This window comes from Lichtheimia ornata (genome assembly GCF_029851405.1).
Source record: "Lichtheimia ornata isolate CBS 291.66 chromosome Unknown scaffold00036, whole genome shotgun sequence".
NCBI lineage: Eukaryota > Fungi > Mucoromycota > Mucoromycetes > Mucorales > Lichtheimiaceae > Lichtheimia > Lichtheimia ornata.
The window spans coordinates 180,931-201,653 of NW_026695356.1; the positions used below are offsets into that span (position 1 = coordinate 180,931).

A 20,723-nucleotide genomic window follows, 5' to 3' on the forward strand; every position below is an offset into this window, starting at 1 on the left:
AATGGTATGCATTATAGGGAAATTATCTTATGCTTCCTCCTCAGCCTTCTTAGCCTTGTACTCATCGAAGAGCTTCTTGCCCAAGAAGCCAGCACCAACAGCAAGACCAGCAGCCAAAAGACCTTCAGCGACATCACCAGCAACAGCCTTGCGGTTGAGCTTCTTGGCGACTTCTTGATGTTCCTCATCAACGAAGGAAGTAGCAGGGACAGGTTCAGAAGAGCCATCGTCATTGATGGAAATGTGAACAGCACCAGCGATGGAGCCCTTAACATCGAAGATATCAAAGATACCCGAAACAGGAGCTTGAGCAAGGGGAATGGCAGCAAAGCCAATAAGCTCATCAACACCCTTTTCCTTATCCATCACCTCGATGTAGAGATTGGGCTCTCCAGTGTAAGCAAATTCAAAAGTCTCATCCCAAGAAGCTTGGCTACCAGCATCTTCCTTGACAGTGGTTTCTTGGTAAGAGTCGGCGCCTTCGTGGGTCAAAGAGAGCTTGACGTAAGGGTCGTTGCGACCACCATGTTCAACATCAGCCAAGTGACGAGCAGAGTGAACGATAACCTTGAGGGTGCCTTCAGAGAGCATGATGATGATGTATGTTGTTGTGGGTAATAAAGAAAGATGACGGATGATGGATCATGTATCGGCTTGTCATTTTATATGCTTTGGATGACGCGCTTAAACGGCTGAATTTATCCACAGCGAATGGGCAAGAACGTCTGCCATACCTATCCTTGAACAAGAGGTTGAGGAAAATCACAGCTATGTGCGTATTGCTGGGGGCCACTGTTTCTGTGCTACCTCCAAAGTGCAACCATGGGCTTAACTACACCTTCACAAACGACCCTTATCCATCATACAACATGACCCACTTTCTTATCACACGTTGTATGTTCCATTCAATAGGCTCGTAAGCGTGTTCCTGAAGCCTGGTTGCATACTTTGAAGGTAATGCTCTTTCTTGGTGCACAAAGACTCCCACCTCACACTCCGTCAACATCATCCAATCACGAGCATCCAGATGGTAGCTATGCATGTTGAGAGCGCACGCATATGAAAATCTTCGGCGGAAGCATCCGTCAGGTCTTTTGGGTGGCGTGCATACATCGAGAAGTAAAGGGGTCATAAGAATGTCACTATTAGCATCGTCGGAATCGCATGCTATTTGCTTGTGGGATAAACAACAGCTTGCTGAATGAGAAGTTTGACATGAGGGTGCCTGGGTTTGGATTATGTCTTGGCGTGTGTACCCTTTCCTGTGCCAATCATCCTTCTAAATATATCATAGACTCTAATGCTTTATGCTGACGCGTACAAACCCATCCTATAATCCCATAATGCCCATTCCAATATGCCCAAAGAGAAGATTTACATCCATGGAAAACCAATTTTATATCATGCATTTGAAACAACTATCGCTAGTGACAGTTAAAAGACATTCATCAAATATGTAAAAGAGAAAAAACGACTATGATACAAGAGATTGTGGGGTTTAAGCATCACCAGCCTTCTTGGCTTGGTAGTTCTCGAAAAGCTTCTTGCCCAAGAGACCAAGACCAACAGCGGCACCAGTGGCAACAGCAACCTCGGCAACATCACCAGCAACAGCCTTGCGGTTCAACTTCTTAGCACGTTCCAAATGCTCCTCATCGATGAAAGAGCGACCAGGGACAGGTTCTTCGAAACCATCATTGTTGATAGAGATAAGAACAGCACCAGCGACCTTGCCTTCAGTTTCAAAGACGTTAAAGACACCAGAGATGGGTGCTTGGTCCAAAGGAATAGCAGCGAAACCAATAAGCTCATCAACACCCTTTTCCTTATCCATCACTTCAATGTAAAGGTTGGGTTGACCATTATAAGCGAACTCAAAGGTCTCATCCCAGGATGCTTGGCTGCCAGCGTCCTTCTTGACAGTGGTTTCTTGGTCGATAAAGCCCTCCTCTTGAGCAAGGGAAAGCTTGACATAGGGGTCGTTCTTGCCGCCATGTTCAACATCAGCCAAGTGGCGAGCAGAGTGAACAGTAACCTTGAGAGTACCTTCGGAGAGCATTTTGTGTGTAGTTTGTGATGAAAAAAGATGAAATGAAAAGGTCTCAAGAGATTGGTATAGTGCTCTTTTATGCGTTTCAGAAGGTTGTATGCAATTACGCGTTTAGCGTATGTCGTGGTGGATGGGAAGATTGGGGGAAAGAACGCGTTTTGGTTTCGGCGGAGCACACTGATATGGGCAAGAAGGAAAAAGGATGGGACCTAATACATGATTTCCAAGCTTTCTCAAATGTGGTCTCTTTGCAAAAGCAGCTTTTTGTTATCTTTTACTTTAACAAAGGTAACATGAGGATGCTGACAACTTGGTATTTGCTGATTCTCAGGATGTCTTTACAGCATCACCTATTACGAACCAAAGTTTTGGTGGTGGGGGTGGGATGTTGCTATGGACCACACTCTGTGGCTGAAGAATGATTTGCAATGTTACACAATGCTATGCTTTGATGAATGTGCATTGCATACTAAAATGTCAGCCTCGTTTATGCTATGTGGCGGAGTGGCTTCATGCTCGGTTAGTATCCCGAGGCGGAATCTTATCACCCCCAAAGTTACCCCTCTTCATTTACGTGCCCGATCTCAAAACTGCCGACGTTTATGGTGGTTTGCATTTGTCTAGTACCCTCTCGGAGCTACATTCCTTTACAGGTTTACCTTCATGACGTAGAGAAATACCAATCGTGTGTGAATACGTAGACGTTCTAAGAAAAGCCAGCATCATGGTCCCACCATTTGGGAAGCTGCACGAAATGTTACACATGAGGTCTGGCCGAGGTGTTCTGTTTGCACAAACACCAAGCATAAAACTTCCCTGAGACTCACAAAAATGATCACGCGTTGCATGTACCATTGCATTCGTGCTTCGTGTGATTTCGAATAAGCATTGGGTTGGCAAGGTGATCAGCTTGGTATGGAACAACCCAAAAGATGAGAGATCAGATAACCCTATCCACTACCAATAAACCTCCTATTTACGCGACTACATAGTTGCCCATCATTATGTGTGTAATCAATAAAAACGCGTTCACTTTATTCATCATAACGATAGAAGACGTGAATAGACCACCTTCTCAAGGTTCTTCTGGGGAGCCATGTCATTGCTTTTCAGGCGATTTTGGAGTCTTGAAAATGCTGTCTCACATGTACCAGCATGAAACACGCCACTCTCGTTTCGGTAGCATGATCAACAACTAGGTAAATGGTTACAAAAAATACACTTTTGGCAATAGGTGTGGTTCCATCTCCTTTGAAATCATCATAATCACGAAGCACTTTGACAATCCTCATCCATGACGCGTCGTATTCTATGACCTCTAATACGCGTGTGCTATGCAGCACTACCAGTCGTACGATATTAGACAGCTATATTGCCGCTATGTTGGGGTGACTGCAATGGCGATGTGTATCACGGCGCACAGCCTCTAGTCAACCATTACGCCAGACTAAATACGGGATAGTCGAAGATGTAGTCATTTCACTTGGAGCTGTTCTCATTCCTTTCACGAGTCACGAACGTGTATATGCCAACAGTATTAGCCGGCATACTCATATTTGGGAAATCCGAAAAGCCCAATAGCTTGTTTCATATACCTTCAAAGTATGATTGTTTTCACTACAGACCACTTTTAAAGGTAGAGGCAATATGGCATGATGATATTATGGGATTGTAGTTTTGCTCCTACCATGGTTTCCAAGGAAACGGAAAGTTCGGTGATGCTGCAAGAATATATCATCTGCATCTCCTATAATACCTATGGCGCGTACCTTTTGATGAAATGAGCTATTCCAAAGGAGGAAAAGTATTGAGCACTTGTCAAAGGCAAATCGGCATTAAACCGGGAGGTCATGAGGAAAAGGAAAATCAAGCACCCATACCACCCTGCCGATCCGATGATCTTTCCAAATCTTCTACACGCTCGATGAATAGGGTTGCAGCTATTGAAAAGCCAATACGCTTTCGTTGACAAGGTCGTGCAGTAAGAGGCGTTAATCAACAACCCCCCCCCAAGAAAGCAATCGGCTAGGATTGGCCATGTTCAGGCACTTAAGAAGTGATGATAAGAACTTCTTTCACGCTTTACACAATTTCATCAAAGCAACTCGGGCTTGTTTCTTAATACAGCTGTGGTCCTGGATCAAGAACAAATTAGCTGTGAATCAATCAGCACCCATTTTTGGTCACCATTACCTCTATGCATTATACGTAAAAGGATAAGTCATCGCACGCTTGAAGATCAAAGATGCTCATCAATCGATACCTCTGGTTGCCAAATCACGTCAACAGGGTCTCCTGGTTGATCAATCGATCACCTTTAGATTGGGTCATCAAATTTCCGCAGGATTAGGTTTATGCTTCTAATGGCTACTACCTGAAAACCAATGACTGGATTATCATCAGAGATTGATTTGGCTGTTATCATGGCTTCACGCACTTCCATAGTCAAGAGGTGCATTTTTACGCCATCCAGACGATAAGCATAAAAGTTGTATAATAAAGGAGCTGTTATTGTATCATCCAAAGAGGTCTGTGAGATTGACCATTTATCATTTTATTCATGTACATAAAGCAGAAGAGCCATGTTGGGTCAAAAGACAAGTACGATGATGGCTCATCAAGAAGCGGTTCCTATGTTAAGACTTGCCATCGTTTCTGTTTTGGCTTTCATGGTGTGTTGCTGAACACTGCTGAGGTGGATTGCACCTATAGCTTACATAAAAGTCAATCCAACACAAAAATCCCCACACATCCCTTCCACCCATTTCCTCTCTTCATATCATGTCTTCTTTGTGAGAGAATGGTTTATTATTGCTATGTTACCATGGTCAGCGGGTGTCATTGTTCCTCTTAAGATTACCATGGCAACGCCTTACGCCATCCGTGGCATGCTTCATTGTGTACACTTTTAATCAAAGAAGAAGGCTTAATTAACTAGCAAGCTCGATTGGATTTTGCTTGTTCTTCATAACAATGTGGATGGGTTGGCAGCCGATCACCATAAGATTTCGGCAAGGGAGGAGACGCTGATCCCATTATTCGGATACGGAAGGCTCCGAGTTGGTTCCAATTTGTCCCGGGGTGGATGCTTTGTCACACATCAATGCAAATGCCGATGATACAGTAAACGAGTTTTCATGCATGTTTAATCTGTGGATGACAGCAAGTGTAATAAGCTATGATCAATGTACCATATCATGTGCATGCAAGAGAGCGGTATTCAGGCACAGGGAGTCGATCATGCTATAGCGGTTGTGTCCGCATGACGTTGATGCCAAAAAAAGCTCATCGTTTGTGTTTGCGTTCAACAAACAATGGTGTAACATGCATAGTATCTGAAGCAGGTGGACGATTAAAAGATGACTGATCCAATACGGGCCACACCAGCATGATTTGGGAATGGATGTATTTATATCTTCGTATCAAATTTATTGATGATGAATGGTCAGGATGGGGGTAGCAGTGATCAATAATGGTAACATTGATGGCGATGAGGACAAAGAGTAGAAGAAGAAGCGGGAATGTACAAAATAGATAAAGGGTAGCAACAATCCTATTGCCAAGCAAAATGAGATAAGCAAGAGAACAAAGAGAAGAAGTACATGCATGGCAACATTGCTTATAATAGTTGGCCCATGATGTTGCCAAAAGCGGATACATAAATCCTTTGTTTCTTTTTGGATCATCCACTGTTGTGTATGCGTGCGTGCGTGTGTGATGTGTGTGTGTGTGTCGTGTGTTCTATTGTTGTGGCTTCTTCCTTTCTGGTGTCATAGCTCTCTTTTGCTTCTTTTCTTTTCCTTGTTATGCGGCGGCAGTTGTTCTTCCTTCTCCGGTTACTCCTGCTTCTGTTTCTTTCTACGCTTCCATTAGTCGACTGCCAGAACAGCAGCATTGCTCCCATTGCCAACACTGTCTTTGACACACGCTACAACTATACCCAATGCCAAGAGTCAACCACATTCCGGATACTGGATGCCCAACGATCGTTCAATGGGTCCACAAACTCATATTCACTCAACGTAACGGGAAGATCCTTGATATCGGTGGCCAACCTGAGTTCGACAGGCACATGTAATAAGAAACATCTGATTGGAAGTTGAAGCGAGTAACTCACCTTTGTCTTTCAATAGTGTATGCATCAGCAAAAGCAGAAGTTATGCTTGGCAACAGCATCATCTATAGTCACTTGGCACCCTTATGTCCAGACATTGTTGGTGGATGTCCCGTGAGATCCAATGATACGGTAGAGATTCAACATGTAAGTCATCATTGTGTTGTTGTGGTGGTGGTGATGGTTGACAATGGTCTCACGCTACCTTTGTTTTCAACAGGGATTTACCTTACCCAACACGTCGTTACCAGTGGGAGATATCATTGTACGCTATTCAACACTCACAGGGGAAATGGAGCCATGGTTGTGCCTGACATTGGCACCTGTGGGATATCAGCATCCTACTTGGAAGTCTATTTTTATCTACCTCCCAATCGCTCTTACAGTGTTTGCCGCTTTTGTATCATTCTTTGCTTCCTTTGCCACTGTGCCCGATACCGATCATGACGTTTTCCTCTTTACATCCAACTATGCAATGCTACCAGCAACCCTTCGACTCAAGACACCCGGCTTTTTTGATTTGATTTATCATGCTCAATTCATCGCTCTCTTGGGTCAACTCAATCTCGATTATCCAGCTTTTTATTCCTTGTTTGCATCCAACTTTGCATGGAGCTTTTTGCTATTCCCAACTCGTTGGATTCCAGAATCTGCTACACGTGCCTTGTTTGACATGGGCTTGGCAAACAGTACTCGACGTCTCGATGATAGTCCTAGGATCGCTGTCAATGGAACGGGCATGAACAACTTTGCTATGGCAACAGGGATCGATATCAACAGCCTGTTCATGACATCCTTTATTGTACTTCTTATGATCATGGCGGGATGTTTATTGGTGTGCCTTATCATCTGGGTGATGGTACGTTGCATGACATGGTATGCGCCTCAGCAATACAAAGCACAGAACTCCAAAGTCGCAAATTTTACGATTGGTAAGTTTATGAAAGCATAGGTTGAAAGTCGTTTATGGGTTGCTAATATAAAAAGTTATGCAGGGATTATACTTCGAGTATTGACATTATTCTACCTACCAATGATGACCCTCTCCTTTTGTCAATTGATGCTCCCTGCACCGGTGGTCATTCTGCTCTTTGCCGCGCTTGTTCTCGTCTTTCACATTTTCTTGGTGTATGGATACATTGCATTTGTGCTGTTGGATGTACGCCCTCCATCATTGGTGTTTTCGGATTTGACATTGCTCCTTCGTTATGGATCATTGTACAACGCATACACGGACGACCACTTTCATTTCTTTTTATATGGGCTCATTCATCGCATCATAACAGGAGCCTTGGTGGGATGGATCAACATTCCAGGTTTATCACAAATCTTGGTGATCTTTGTCTCAGAGTCGTATTTCCTTCTTCAACACCTGATACGAAAGCCATATGCATCAAGGCACGTCAACATGTTGCATATCCTATGTGGATGTTTCCGTATTATCATTGTGGCATTGAGCTTTGTGTACATTGAACCATTCGGCATTGCGGATGTATCGAAGCAAATGGTAGCATGGTCCCAAATCATTTTGCATTTCGCCATGTTTTTGCTGGTGCTATTTGCGGTTCCTGTGCGCAACTTGGTGGTGCTCATGACAGGATTGGCGGATGATGAGATATATGAAACGAGTGCTCCTCCTGCAAGAATGGCATGGTGGCGTCGTAAGAAAGGAAGAGGACAACGGAGTATTGGTGCGTCAACACGATCAGAGGATGACAACGACGATGGGTATTCACGATCCGCACCTCTACCACCATTGACACATGATACCAGCAGAATGAGCTTGCTTAGCAACTTGCAATCCACTACGACTACGCTTGCTACTATGGCAGCAGCAGCACCTTTACCAAAAAGAGCATCCGATCCACCACCACAACCTCCTCCTCATCAATCTGATATTCAAGTGCATAGCAACGGATGGAAGACAGCAGGAAAGAAACGACGTTCTTTTTTCAACATAGATGAAGATCCAGCCAATGTATTACTACAAGACCAACAACAGCCATCAGCGTATCAACCATTGATCACGGCTTTGCATGTCAACAATCCACCTGCTGCCCCTAATCAATCACAACAACGACCTTCCTCTTCTACCGCCACCATACCTTCATTTTCTCGAAAAGGATACCAACCTGCACTAGCATACTCGATCGATGATCCTTGAATTTGTCTTGTATAGAAAAAGAAAAGAACATTTGTACATAATGACGACTTTATAAATCTACTTTTGGAGATCAAACGTGGTATCTTTTATTTCTTGGATGCAAAAGAAAGAGGACATAAAGTAGTACACAATATAAGCCGTAAATAAATTAGAGAGAGAGAAGAAGAATATGCATGAATTAAGACGACTGAGCTGGGTGATGATGTTGTTGATCCGGATACTTGCGAGCTCCAGATACATAAGGCGTAGTAGGTGTTGTGGGAGAAAACGCACTATTGGTCGATGCATTCGACGATAAAGTACCCGCTGTTGGCTGATGATGTTGGAAATAAGCAGCTGCTGCTGCACTTGTTGGTGGAGGTGGTAACGATCCAGCCGAGTTCATACGCGATCGTGCATTCCAATCATTTGCAGCAACAGCATCCATATAGTTGACAGTCGTTGTAGGTGTTGCAGGATGCGATAATTTATCTTCTTGCTGAATAGGATGAGGTGCAGCAAATTCACCTGGTGTAGGTGAAGGCATGGTACCATTGCCTGGTGGTGGTGGTGGTGGTGCAGCATTACCAACCATGTAAGGATGATGTTGCTGATGATAAGGCGATGAATGTGGATGTTGATGGTGATGCGTTTGTGGAGCAGGAAGTGGTGGTGGTTGAGTCGTTGTTGGTGAAGCCACAGGTGACATGACCATGCCTGGATTCATATAGGGATGGTGATGATGATGGTGATGGTGAGGTGGTGGAGGTGGTGGTGCTGGATAATAAGCTGCTGTTGCTGCTGCATGAGGTGGAGGTGGTGGAGGTGGTGCACCATAAGGCGATCCATATTCACCCATCATAGCAGCTGGAGGTGGAGGAGGTGGTGGAGCAGCATAACCACGAGGAGGGAAAAATCGATGATGATCTTCAGGATGCGTAGGTGATAAGGGTGAAGGTGCTGTTGCTGCACCAAGACCTGCACCAGGCATACGTTCTTGTTGGCTATCAGTATAATGACCTGGGCTACGACCACGTACAACCAAAGGTGCTGATTGACAAGAAGCAACCTTGATTTGTTCACCTTGATCTGTTTCAGCATACAACTCAACCACAGCTACATAATATTGCTGAGCTGCACGTCGTTTGCCATTGTTGGCTGTTGCAGTCTTGAATTGGATACGTTCAAAGGTGACAATGTTTTGATTGGCACCACCAACAGAGCTCATGCTAAGATTTCCACCAGGTGTAATGGGTTTTGCTTGTGGGGTGGTTTGTGGTCCCTTGTCACGTTTTGGTGTATGTTGTACAAGCTCAATACGTTTGTCACTGTTGGATACACGAGCCGAGATACCAAGCAAGAAACGTCGCACGGGATAAAATAAACCATCTTCACTGCGTACAAGACATGGTGGCTCATGATCCGCATAATAATGGCCAATGCCATGGATTGAAAAGGCGCTGCTCACTTGGAAGTAATTGCGTCGATAGCATGTCCAATCGTTATCGGCAAGAAAGAATCCACGATCCATCTTTGAATGAATACGTACGCTTACCCTATGGGTATAGGTGTATATGTAAGTATCCCTATTTGGCTCATTGTTGTCTATTGTACTTACAAGCTTGTACGATCAAGTGCAAAAAGATTGTCAAGTGGCTTGGTGGAGCTAAAGAATGGACCCGTTTCTGGAGGAAACAAAGAGTCACTTCTTCCACGCTTACGGTAACCAGGTGGGGTGCTAATACTTGGATAGGGTGGTGACGAGTATGTTCTTGTAGGTGAAGGCATCGTACCAGTGGACTTTGCAGGAGTGGGTCGTGGAGGGCTGGGTTTTTTACATGTTAGCAAACAGGCACGTATGGTTCATAAAACCCCATACACTCACCCTGCGGATAATCTCGGGTCGGGTTGCGGTGTTGTTACCGGATGTTGGTGCTCTGGCTTGTATACAGGGTTCATGGGTGATTGTGGAGGATAGGATGGATGTTGATGGCTACACAAAAAAAGACAAAGTCAATGCCATTGAATGTTTGGAAGGAGTATTTCCCTCTCCTGCCCCTTGGTGCAAGATTGTATCCACACCAGCTGTTTTTCCATCACCATTTTTTTTGCGCAGCGAACTTTTCCCGCACTTTTTGTGTCGCCGCTTTGTGTTTTTTTTTCCTCGACAGTAAATGGGTCGTCCAAAAAAAAAGAGAAACAAAAGCAACGACGACACACAGGAACACACAACTACCACACGTATAACACGCGGAGGTTGCACCAAGAGGGAAACGCATAATTGACAACCATATGGACGCGTTCATTCATACATACGCATCCACACCCACCCATACGATCTCCTCACCAAACACGTTATCCGATTTAAAAACTTACATTGGAGGATGTACTGGTGCTGCGCCCATTGGGTAGCCATGATCCATAGCGGGATATTGCAACGTAGCGTCTGAAGACGCATCAGCTTGCCACTCTTTGGAATCGTTCACAGGGTTCATGTTGTATGTGAATGAGGGGATAGTACAAGGAGCAAGATCAACGAGTCCTCGTCCTATAAAGAGATGTGGAAGAAAAAGAAAGGGCAAGAAAATAGGCAAAAGAGAGATAGAGTGAAAACCTTATAATCGTATGGTGGAGCGGAACTACAAAAACAGTGAGCAAGGTTGAGTTGCAGATTAAGAGCGAAAAAACCCACCATCAAAAGCTTTTCCAAATTGCCCGCCCAAAAGATCGGCGGGTGCAGTGGAACCTTGTGAGGTGCATCTTTCATCTTCAATGAGCTAAAAGAGAAAATGTGAAAAGGGGTCAAGGATGGGGGGTGGGTGAATGTGTTTTACCAAACGTGTTGCGTGCGTACATGCAATTAAAAAATGAAGCGGCGGGTTTGGGGAATAGCGTAACAAGAACACATATATGCGTACGACTGTTGTGTTCGTGTTGTCCGTGCGCAGAGAAACATAACACATACACACACGCACGCACATACACCAAATACAAGCAAGGAGTACATTTGTCACGATTGTCATGAGCTATAACAGCGTCGTCGTGATGACAAATGGCCGTATAAACTTTGTGTCAAAAAGTCAGGTAATGTGATCATCGGGTATCCTAATACCGACAAAGCATCATACATGTCAAATAGCTTGGGTATGGCGTACCTGCATCAGAATTTGGTATGATTAATATCATCGTTGATTGCAGCATTGTTTGAATAGAGATGATGAATTATTTGCAAGAGAACGCAACATGCTTGTGCAACCATATGCAGTCAATGAATGATGACGGTTCCTGGCGGTGTGCATTGTTTTGGGTGAAGCACCATGATTGTAGTAATAGAGATGATCAAATGCATCGACAGCTTCAATCATTTGTCATAGAGATGCATATACATAACAGGTCTTGAGATAATCTCTTGTGCCGCGGATGTGCGTACGTGTTGTCACTCCCCCACACACAAAGCATGTAGATCTTTACCTTTGATAACCCACCATGCTGCTCTATACTTGTACAGGATCGATCTACAAGCTGCTGCTGCTGTTGTTGCTGCAACACATACATACGTCACAATGCTTGTTGTATTGCCAGCACTTATCCCTTTTGATCCCATCCCCGTTTCCAAAGGACCCACCATCTGTGAGCAGCGTCGCACAATCTACATGTGATACTTGGTAACACCACGCATTTGTTGGGTAAACAAACAAATGGTGTTTCTTTATTACAGCACACAATACCAATGCATATCAGTCATCGAGAAGGCATTATTACCTGGCACATAGTAATGGTTTTCTTCATTGCTTTCGAACCATGACAATGGAATGTGTTTAGGAAACCGCTCATGGATAGAGGTGATCACATGCGTTCATCCATAACAGTCAATTTGTTGCCGAATCGGTTTATCGCATGAGATAAAAATGTGAGTGGATATCTTGTTTATTGTACAACAAAAAAAAAGTGTGGTATGCAAAAGAGTCTTGAGAGAAAAAAGTATATGCCAAAAGATGGGGTATTCTATATCGTGTGTGTGTTGTTGTTGTTGTTGGTGTGGAAATGATAACAATAATAGATGACTTGGTGGTTGTATATATATATATATATAAAATGTGCTTGTGTGGTATTAACGCCATGGAGTGATGAAACCAGAGTTCTTGTACTTGGCTTTGGTCATGCGCACCTCGACTTGGTTGCCTTGTCCATCAACGGGAATCAAAAACTTGTTGCCTTCTTTTACGCCATGGCCAAATGTCGTTGGTGATAATCCTCGTGGGTGTGGTGTTGAGCGGGTATCACTTCCGGGTGATGGTGGCGTTGGTCCAAAACTATTGCGTTTATTGCCTGTAGTACCTCCACCACGAATAGTAACAACACCTTCACGGATACGTGCATTTTGTTGCTGTGGTGATGCACGATGAGGAACAAGATCACTTTCTTCAAGTAGCTTTTGATCACGCAAGAATTGGGATAATTCGACCCATCCACCACCAACACGCACCATCACCATTCGACTGCGAAGAATGCGACAATAGGCCAACTTGGGTCTTCGAGTACCAAACCAATAACGACCCACTTCACCAGGCACCATCTTGACTCGAATCTTGTAGGGTGAATCATTAACGATATTACCCACTGCCATATCGAGATCATTGGCTGGATCAGGAACATAAGTTTCAGGCGTATTGGTTGATCCACGTGAGGGTGGTCGTGCTGTTGCCGATGTGGGTGTTGTACGTACTGCAGCTGTAGCAGCTGTGCGTCGTGACATTGGTACACGTACTGATGCTGGTCGTGGACGATGAGAGGACATTGCAGATTGTGGACGAGCACGTAGAGCACGTGCACCAGTAGGACGAGGTGTTGATTGTGATGGTTTTGGGAATGCTGGCATGGATTGACGTTTGGCAAGAGAAGCTGTACGACGTGGTGGTGTAGTAAAATCTGCCAAGCCTAATGGTCCAACTCGAGCAACAAGATCCGATCGACGAGCAGCAGCAAGGGCTTGAAGTTGTGCCCATCGATCCGCAAGATCACCCACACATTGAGAAACACGATGATCATCAGCTGCTAATGGTGTTGCTTCTCGACGAGCTTCAGCTAACAATTCATCAATCTTGGGTTCATAGTAACGATATCTCGTATCAAGATCAATAAGCATTCCTTGTATATCAGCTCGGCTTGGTTTCCCATCCTCAGTTGTACGTGCATAGGATGGTGATGCACGATCCACCACTTCACCAATGGCCGATAGCAATACTTCAAGTTCCTCAACAACAACCAAAAACGGTTCAAGACGTGCTGCAGCACTTGCAGCTGCTCGCTTATCACGCACCATATCAGTAAGACCACGCAAAGCAGCAGCAATCTCGGTTCGTTGACCAGCAAAGATATCTTCACTTTCAGCGTTGCTGTTAAGCATAGCATCCAATTCAGCAAGGCGAGCATTCAAATGGTGTTCGATATCACGTTCAATAGCATCCAGTTCAGCACGAGCGCCTAATAATTCATGTTCGGTGGGTAACAACGAAAGTGGACATGTTGTCACAGCCGATAGCTCATTGTCATGATCATCGTCATTGTTGGGTACGCTGCTCCTGTTGATGATACGAATAGCTCCAGTACGTTCCCTGAGACGACCAGCGAGAGATAAAATCTCCTTCACTTTGCGTGCTGTTTCACCATGTCGTGCTGCACTCTTCACACGTTGCTTGGCAACATTCAATTGCTCTCCCAATTGGCGCCATTCATCCAAGATGTTGTTTTCACGTGTTAGAATAGCCGATCTTACTGTACGCCCATCGATATGCATATCACTCAAATCAATTGGTTGTCCATCACGACCAGCAAAGATACGAGAGGGCATAGCTTGGAACGCTCGTACAACAGGTTGCATCTCCACCATCTTGTGTTCAATTGCTTCAATCTCGGCTCGTAGTTCTGATTCATCCTTGATGCAAACATCCCCTGTCAATTGGCGCACGGCATCATTACAACGATCCATCCAGCTTTTCAAGTCACCAGCAGCTTTTGCATGAATCTGAGTCTTGCGTACAAATGCCGCTTGCCGCTTTTCAAGTGCCACGGTCTCAAGCAATTTGCCAACAGCTGTTTCAGCGCGTTTGAGAGCTTCACGTACGCTATCATTGTCTCCAGCAGCAGCTGCTCCCCGTTGTAGTTGTTGTAATTGCTGACGAAGTTGTTGTGCTCTGTTTTCTGATGCTGCAGTGTCACGCTGAATAGCAAGATATTGTTGTTCAATAGCTTGAGGTGATAATGACGCAAAATCTCCATGACCAGCAAGTGACATACGTCGTCGCATCATATCCATGTGTGCTTGTACGTCCGCCACCAATGCATCTGCTTGACCCAAAAATTCGGATAATGCCACTGCATGATCAGCATTCTTTCGAAGAGCATCCACACTTGTTCGAATAGCATGAGCCTTGCTTGTCAACAAGGAATGACGATCACGTGCACATGCATAATTGGCCATCTCCAAAGGATCATCTCGACTACCAGATACGGCTGCAATCTCATTTCCAACACCATCCAAGACACGTAATGCTTCATCAATTCGACGCTCGATCGCCAAAAGATCATCTTCATTCCATCCTGTGCGTGCAAGTTGTGATACGCTCTCGTGTAATCCATTCAACAATTCTTTTTCAGCCATGCTCAATCGTCGTTGTCGTCCACACCATCCACCCACAGCTTCAGTGAATCGTTGAAAATGTTGTAATTCATCAGCAAGTTGTCCCCATTCCTTGTCCAAAGTTGCAAGTGTCTTTTTCACTGATTCAGGCTGTTGTGTTGCATCCTGATGTTGGCGTAACCGGTTGAATTGTGCACCATTCTCTTTAAAGATAGTCTCCATATCAGCATAAGCAGCATCGAGTGCTTCATGTCGTTGTCTATCCTGATCTTCAGATTGTCCAGTGATAAAGCCGTGCGTTTGTTTGAGACCTGGTAATGCAGCACGTGTGCGAGCCACAAATGCAGCCAATTGTGCCAACTGTTCCGAGTAGGTAGTATCATCCTCCAATTTCCTACGCAATGCATCCAAGCGACGACTATGAGCATCCAGGGTATCACGCAAATCATCAAAGGTGCAAGTAAGGTGCTGTGCTGCTTCATCCAATCGATCACGGTCACCAGGTGCTGGCGTAGTGTCCAATAATGAATGGATGCTTGTGAGCACATCAACCGTATCATTCTCCTTGTCACGTAGCTTGTGTTGCAGATTATCACGTTCACGTTCAAGTCGACATAATCCATCCATTCCAATCGATTCGGTTGTCACACTATTCTGCAAATGTCGTAATCGATCCTCAGCCCATGTGCTTAATCGAGATGCATCATTCAAAAGTTGCCGTCCACGTCGATGCATTTGTAACACAGTACGTAATGCAGCTAATGCCTGATCCAATTCGTCTCCTAGCAAGATCAAAGCTGTTCTCTTGGCACTGATGGCTTCTCGTATGGCGGCATTGGCTTCAGGGCTCTCTTCATCATCTTGTGATTCAGGATAAGGGATACGTGCTGCTGCTGCAGTGACAAGTTGTACAATGCGTTCTTGCATCGTTTGCACACGTGCTGTCATATCATGATCATCATAATCGCTGTCATCTGGATGTGCTGTGGTTTGTGCCTCAGCTAATGCTGTCAGCAATTGTCGACCCTCTTGAGTCACACGACCCGCTTGCTGCACAAAATCCATCACCGTAAGACGTTGTTCAACCACTTGTCTTGCATAAGCAATACGTTCACCAAGCGTCTCTGCACGTTCTTCACATGCCGTTTGTCGTTTCTCCAAATGAGCTGGGACAGCTGTCAAATCCTCCAAATCTTGAAACGCATCCACTGCCAAGGTAAATTGGCCTTGATCAAATTCAGTGCGTGAATTCTCAAGCATCAATAGGCGTTGGATAACTAATTCTTTGAGTCGCTCCTTGGCAAGCAATTGTTCACGACGCCAATGGCCTTCATCATCTTTGTTTTCATCCACACATTCATCTTCATCTTGATCATCTTCTGTGGGCTGCCATCGTGCCGTGTCTCGAATGAATTCAGCCACCTCATTATCCGTATCAGTGATCCAAGTATTGCATTCAGCCACGTGATCTTCCCACACCATACGCTGGGTCAAGATTTGCAATGCATCTCCTTTGGCTCGTAAAGTACCCAATAGACGATCAAGAGCAGCAAGCGTGGTCAATGTAATCTCGATGGTAGTCGTATCCGCTGGGCTGAGATCTTTGCTGCTAAGGCTTGCTCCTGTACGCGCTTTGACATGAGCTCTTAATCGTGCCATATCCTCCTTGTTGAACCCTTCAATCTCGGCTTCCAAGCTTGCATGTGCCTTGTTTAATGCTTCGATTGTCTCACGTGGTGTTGCAAGTTGTTCATCCTTCAATGGCTCTGGCACTGTTGTTTCATCAAGCCGGTTCATACGAATCGAAATCCATCGTCTAATACGTCCAGCTTCTGCAAACCATACTCGCACTTCAGCCACCCACGATCGCACAAGCCCACTTCGTTCAACAAGTGCGTCATAATGTTTCTGATATGGTGAATCTTGATTTGTTCCTATAGAATGAAAAGATATTAGTGCTTGTGTGGATTGCATGTATGTATATATCCATCCTTACCATCCGTTGTAATCAAATCTTGAAATGCTTCGGGGATCACGCGTATCATAGCAGCTGCCTTTTCCACTCGACGTTCCATATCTTGGACATTCTCATCGGTAGAAGATGCCGTCATACGCACCATCAATGCTTGTACAGCATCCAATTCACTTCGCACGAGTTTACATCGCTGTGTAAACTCAAATCCTCGTCGAAAAGCATCGAGCATATGGCTGGTATTATCCACATTGGTCATCAAAGACGAATAGCTATCCTCCACCAAATTCGCATTGGCTGGTTTGTCATCAAACTCTTGACATGCTTTTCGAAAAGGGTCCATGTCGTCTTGTTCAAAGGCTTGTAATGTTGCCTGGAACGCAGCAAAGTGTTGTTGATACGCTTCAAGGTCTTCTGGACCCGCATCGAGTGGATGTAATCGACGTCGTTCACTAGTATCATTGGTACTGCTGCTGCCAATAGTGCTGTTTTCATCCAATGATACTTGTGTATCAGGTGTAGCTGGGCTGTTGTTATGCATAGCATAGCCGGCTGCTGAGGAACGTGTAGGCACCAAAGAAGCAAGACGATGTTGAAGTTGAGCAATCTTATCCAAAAGAGAAGAAACACGTGCTTCAAACTCTTCATCTGGTGTGGCAGATTTGGTGGATTTGGTTAAGCGTACTTGTGTATAGGTGGATGTGATGGTGAATGATCCTGTCGTCGATGTATTGTTGTTGTTGTCATTGTGATGATCCTGCTTTTCATCGTCTTGATCACTAGGTTCTGGTGTTGCACAATGTGGAGTGGCTGTCGTATCATGATCCATATGTGATATCCATTCTTCAATGTCATTTTGTCGTTGATTCATAATCGAGTCCTTTTGATGAGATACAGCAGGTACAGCCTTGGCAATGAATTCCACCAAATATGCCAACACAGATTCATGATCGACTTGAGATGCATCTGCCAATGATGCAGCGTCCAAAAGAATAGGGATACCAAAGGCATTATGAGCACGTTGAAAGGCTGTATCCAAGATAACACTCCATCGCGATTGATCTGGATTCTTGTAGTCAACCAAATCCCTTACACTTGCAGGTTGATGCCAATGCAATAAGGCCATAAAGACGACACCTGATTTCCATCCGCTGCCGCTGAAATTGGATATTGAAGGACACCATGTTGCATAATCGGCTAAGATTGCCTGGATATACGATAACACCACACGTTGAACGTCGTCTGTTGATGCTATGGGTAATGGATCCACCTAAATGCAAGATTGAATGAGTAAAGACGTATATATTTATACAATGTTATTATAATAATGGATATTTACATGTGAACCAACGAGTGCTGACATGGTATCTTGTAAAGCATTCATGGATTGTATTTGATGCTGAGTGAGGATGAGTGACACAAGGCTGATGAGCTGATCTTGGTCGCCACGTTCAACAGCTTCGGTAGATACAGCAAGTTCGACGTGTGTACGTCCCAACCATGCATGCAACATGCTAACGACCCCCGAGAACCCTTGCTGCCCATTCTCTTCTTGTTGTTGTTGTTGTTGTCCAGAAACACGAGAGATCAATGTGCACAGTCTATCGCCTTCGAGTAGTGATATGAAAGAAGAGAGAGGAGGAGTGCAGCCAAGCAAGCTGTTGACCCAATTCAATAAGGTGCATTGCCGTAGATGCCAGAATTCAGCCTGGATGGTTGTATGAGGTGGGGATGGTGGTGTTGCAGGTAGCTCAGCATACGATCGATCAGGGCTTGATGGCGCGTGCTCACATGGGAGGACCTTGGATGACGCATGCGCTGTTGTGTCGACATGAAACTGAGCTGTCATTCGATCAGCGGCGTAAGAAGGCGAATACAAGAATGGTGCGAGGAATAATGTCTGTTGTCTTCAAGAGGTGCACAAACAGAGGTTGGGTATAATAATGGAGAGGAGAAAGGGGGAGGAGAGAGAAGGAATAAAGAACAAGAGAAAAGAAACACACCACCTAGACACAACACACACACAAAAGATGAAAGGGGAGCGAGAGAGATAATGTGTATGTGCCCAAACACACATGCACCACTGCCCTTCAAAGCGGAAACTGTGGCACATAGCACCTACCACCACCCACACAACACCCATTCATTCATTCCTACCTTCCCCCCCCTCCTCCTCTTACTCCTTGTTTCTTCTCTCGCTCTCTCTCTATCACACAAATAGACACTTTGCCACCATCCATGATCAGCATTACAAATAAATGATAATACCCTATTCCTCTTTTCTTCCCTTGCTGTATAGTAAAATGATACTTGTACTATGATGGTCCTTGCTGAATATCAAATCTTATATAAAATGCTATCCCGACTCCGGGCTAAAGGTACGCTCATTTACCTTTATTCGATACACTCACACCTTCCTCACATACACACACACACACACACCCAAGCATCGGAAGACCTTCCGAGACATTTTTTATTTCCCCGTTCCCAGCCTGCTGCATTGTCATCAGGAACCACCCAAAAACATGTTTCAGATATCCATCACTATCAGACAGGCAATCATTAAACCATAAACTAGACCTTGTTGTCGGAACATCATCGGCATGTGTTGTCGCCTCCCAGCAATGTTACACCATACTTTGTTGCCCTATACACTGAAGCATCTGCTACACAACATCATATTGGGCGTATTACTTACTACCTTATCAACATCTTCATCGATGATCATATAAAGGCGGGGTATCATAACATGTCAATGATGGTATCCTTCATGCCTCGTGCTAAGTATTAAAAGAGAATTAGCAATACAATGTAGAAAATGAATGTGTTGGATCATCATTGTCATCAATAAATCCCCTCTCATTGATATACCCATCGTATGCAAGGGGTTCAATCGTCGTTCCATTATTTGTATCCGTGCACCAAATTCGATACGATCAAGGACTCTTCTCCTCCTTATCTTAGGTCTCAAATACTTATTTGTCACCTGACATTCTATGATTTGGAAATGCTCGATCCCACATACTTTGGCTAGCCTTTTGAAACACTTTCATCAGCGGATGACATGATATTGTCACCCTATTGTGCGAAACAAAAATGATTTATGTATACAAACCACCAACAATAGGTGGACATGAATAACTTTTTATATCAAAGTAACGTAAATCGATGACTCGATGACTAGAAAAAGAAGGCCAAATATCTCAAAGATAACAATAATGTATGCTCGACGTTTTCTGGATATAGCCCCACCATACACTTTTAGCTGCAAAGTCGTTTCGAAGGCTGAGAATCACTTTGGGAATGCAACTTGCATAGGCGACCTGCTATACAATTTGTGTAAGATATGACATGGGCTAGGTATTCATGCTACGAAACTCTTGGGCATTTGCTGGTTTGAAGAATGTAACGTGTACCTAATGATCAATAAAACATTGCAATGAATACAGTTTCTAAAGCTTGCGTACAGGAGATTCCTGAGAAGGAGGATGCATCCCTGCGACCGTTTTAAAGGTAGGTCATCCGCCTCCCATTGCTGGGTTTGATTCGATGGCATCATGTTGTGACACTTGCGAAGCATGACATGATACAAGAATGTAAACAGGATTTAGCAGTAACATCACCACCACTATACATCCTGCTCCAAGCTGGCTGAGACAAGCATTGTAGTCGTTGAGTTTGACTTTAAGGTGCTCAGCCTTTTGTATTTAGATATCAAACAATTTTCCATAGATGCACAACGACTCCATCGACATGCTACTTTTTCTTCACTGTGTCAATTTGAAACCGATATCATGGGTGAAG

The 20,723-nt window shown here is 44.4% G+C and overlaps 5 protein-coding genes across 5 annotated transcripts; 1 reads left to right on the forward strand and 4 right to left on the reverse strand.

The window, feature by feature from the left end:
- Positions 1–27: 27 nt before the first annotated feature.
- Positions 28–591, reverse strand: O0I10_007450 (uncharacterized protein; the record flags this gene model as incomplete). Its single annotated transcript, XM_058487466.1, has 1 exon — positions 28–591. The coding sequence occupies one exon, from the start codon at positions 589–591 to the stop codon at positions 28–30; it is 564 nt and encodes a 187-aa protein (XP_058341766.1).
- A 907-nt stretch (positions 592–1,498) lies between these two features.
- Positions 1,499–2,059, reverse strand: O0I10_007451 (uncharacterized protein; the record flags this gene model as incomplete). Its single annotated transcript, XM_058487467.1, has 1 exon — positions 1,499–2,059. One exon carries the CDS (start codon positions 2,057–2,059, stop codon positions 1,499–1,501), a length of 561 nt encoding a protein of 186 aa, XP_058341767.1.
- A 3,797-nt stretch (positions 2,060–5,856) lies between these two features.
- Positions 5,857–8,328, forward strand: O0I10_007452 (uncharacterized protein; the record flags this gene model as incomplete). Its single annotated transcript, XM_058487468.1, has 4 exons — positions 5,857–6,124; positions 6,184–6,311; positions 6,385–7,096; positions 7,160–8,328. 4 exons carry the CDS (start codon positions 5,857–5,859, stop codon positions 8,326–8,328), a joined length of 2,277 nt encoding a protein of 758 aa, XP_058341768.1.
- A 178-nt stretch (positions 8,329–8,506) lies between these two features.
- Positions 8,507–10,802, reverse strand: O0I10_007453 (uncharacterized protein; the record flags this gene model as incomplete). Its single annotated transcript, XM_058487469.1, has 4 exons — positions 8,507–9,863; positions 9,926–10,132; positions 10,193–10,300; positions 10,684–10,802. 4 exons carry the CDS (start codon positions 10,800–10,802, stop codon positions 8,507–8,509), a joined length of 1,791 nt encoding a protein of 596 aa, XP_058341769.1.
- A 1,616-nt stretch (positions 10,803–12,418) lies between these two features.
- Positions 12,419–18,768, reverse strand: O0I10_007454 (uncharacterized protein; the record flags this gene model as incomplete). The annotated part of the gene is made up of 3 exons (XM_058487470.1): positions 12,419–16,881; positions 16,944–18,189; positions 18,259–18,768. The coding sequence occupies 3 exons, from the start codon at positions 18,766–18,768 to the stop codon at positions 12,419–12,421; spliced, it is 6,219 nt and encodes a 2,072-aa protein (XP_058341770.1).
- Between the last annotated feature and the right edge of the window lie 1,955 nt (positions 18,769–20,723).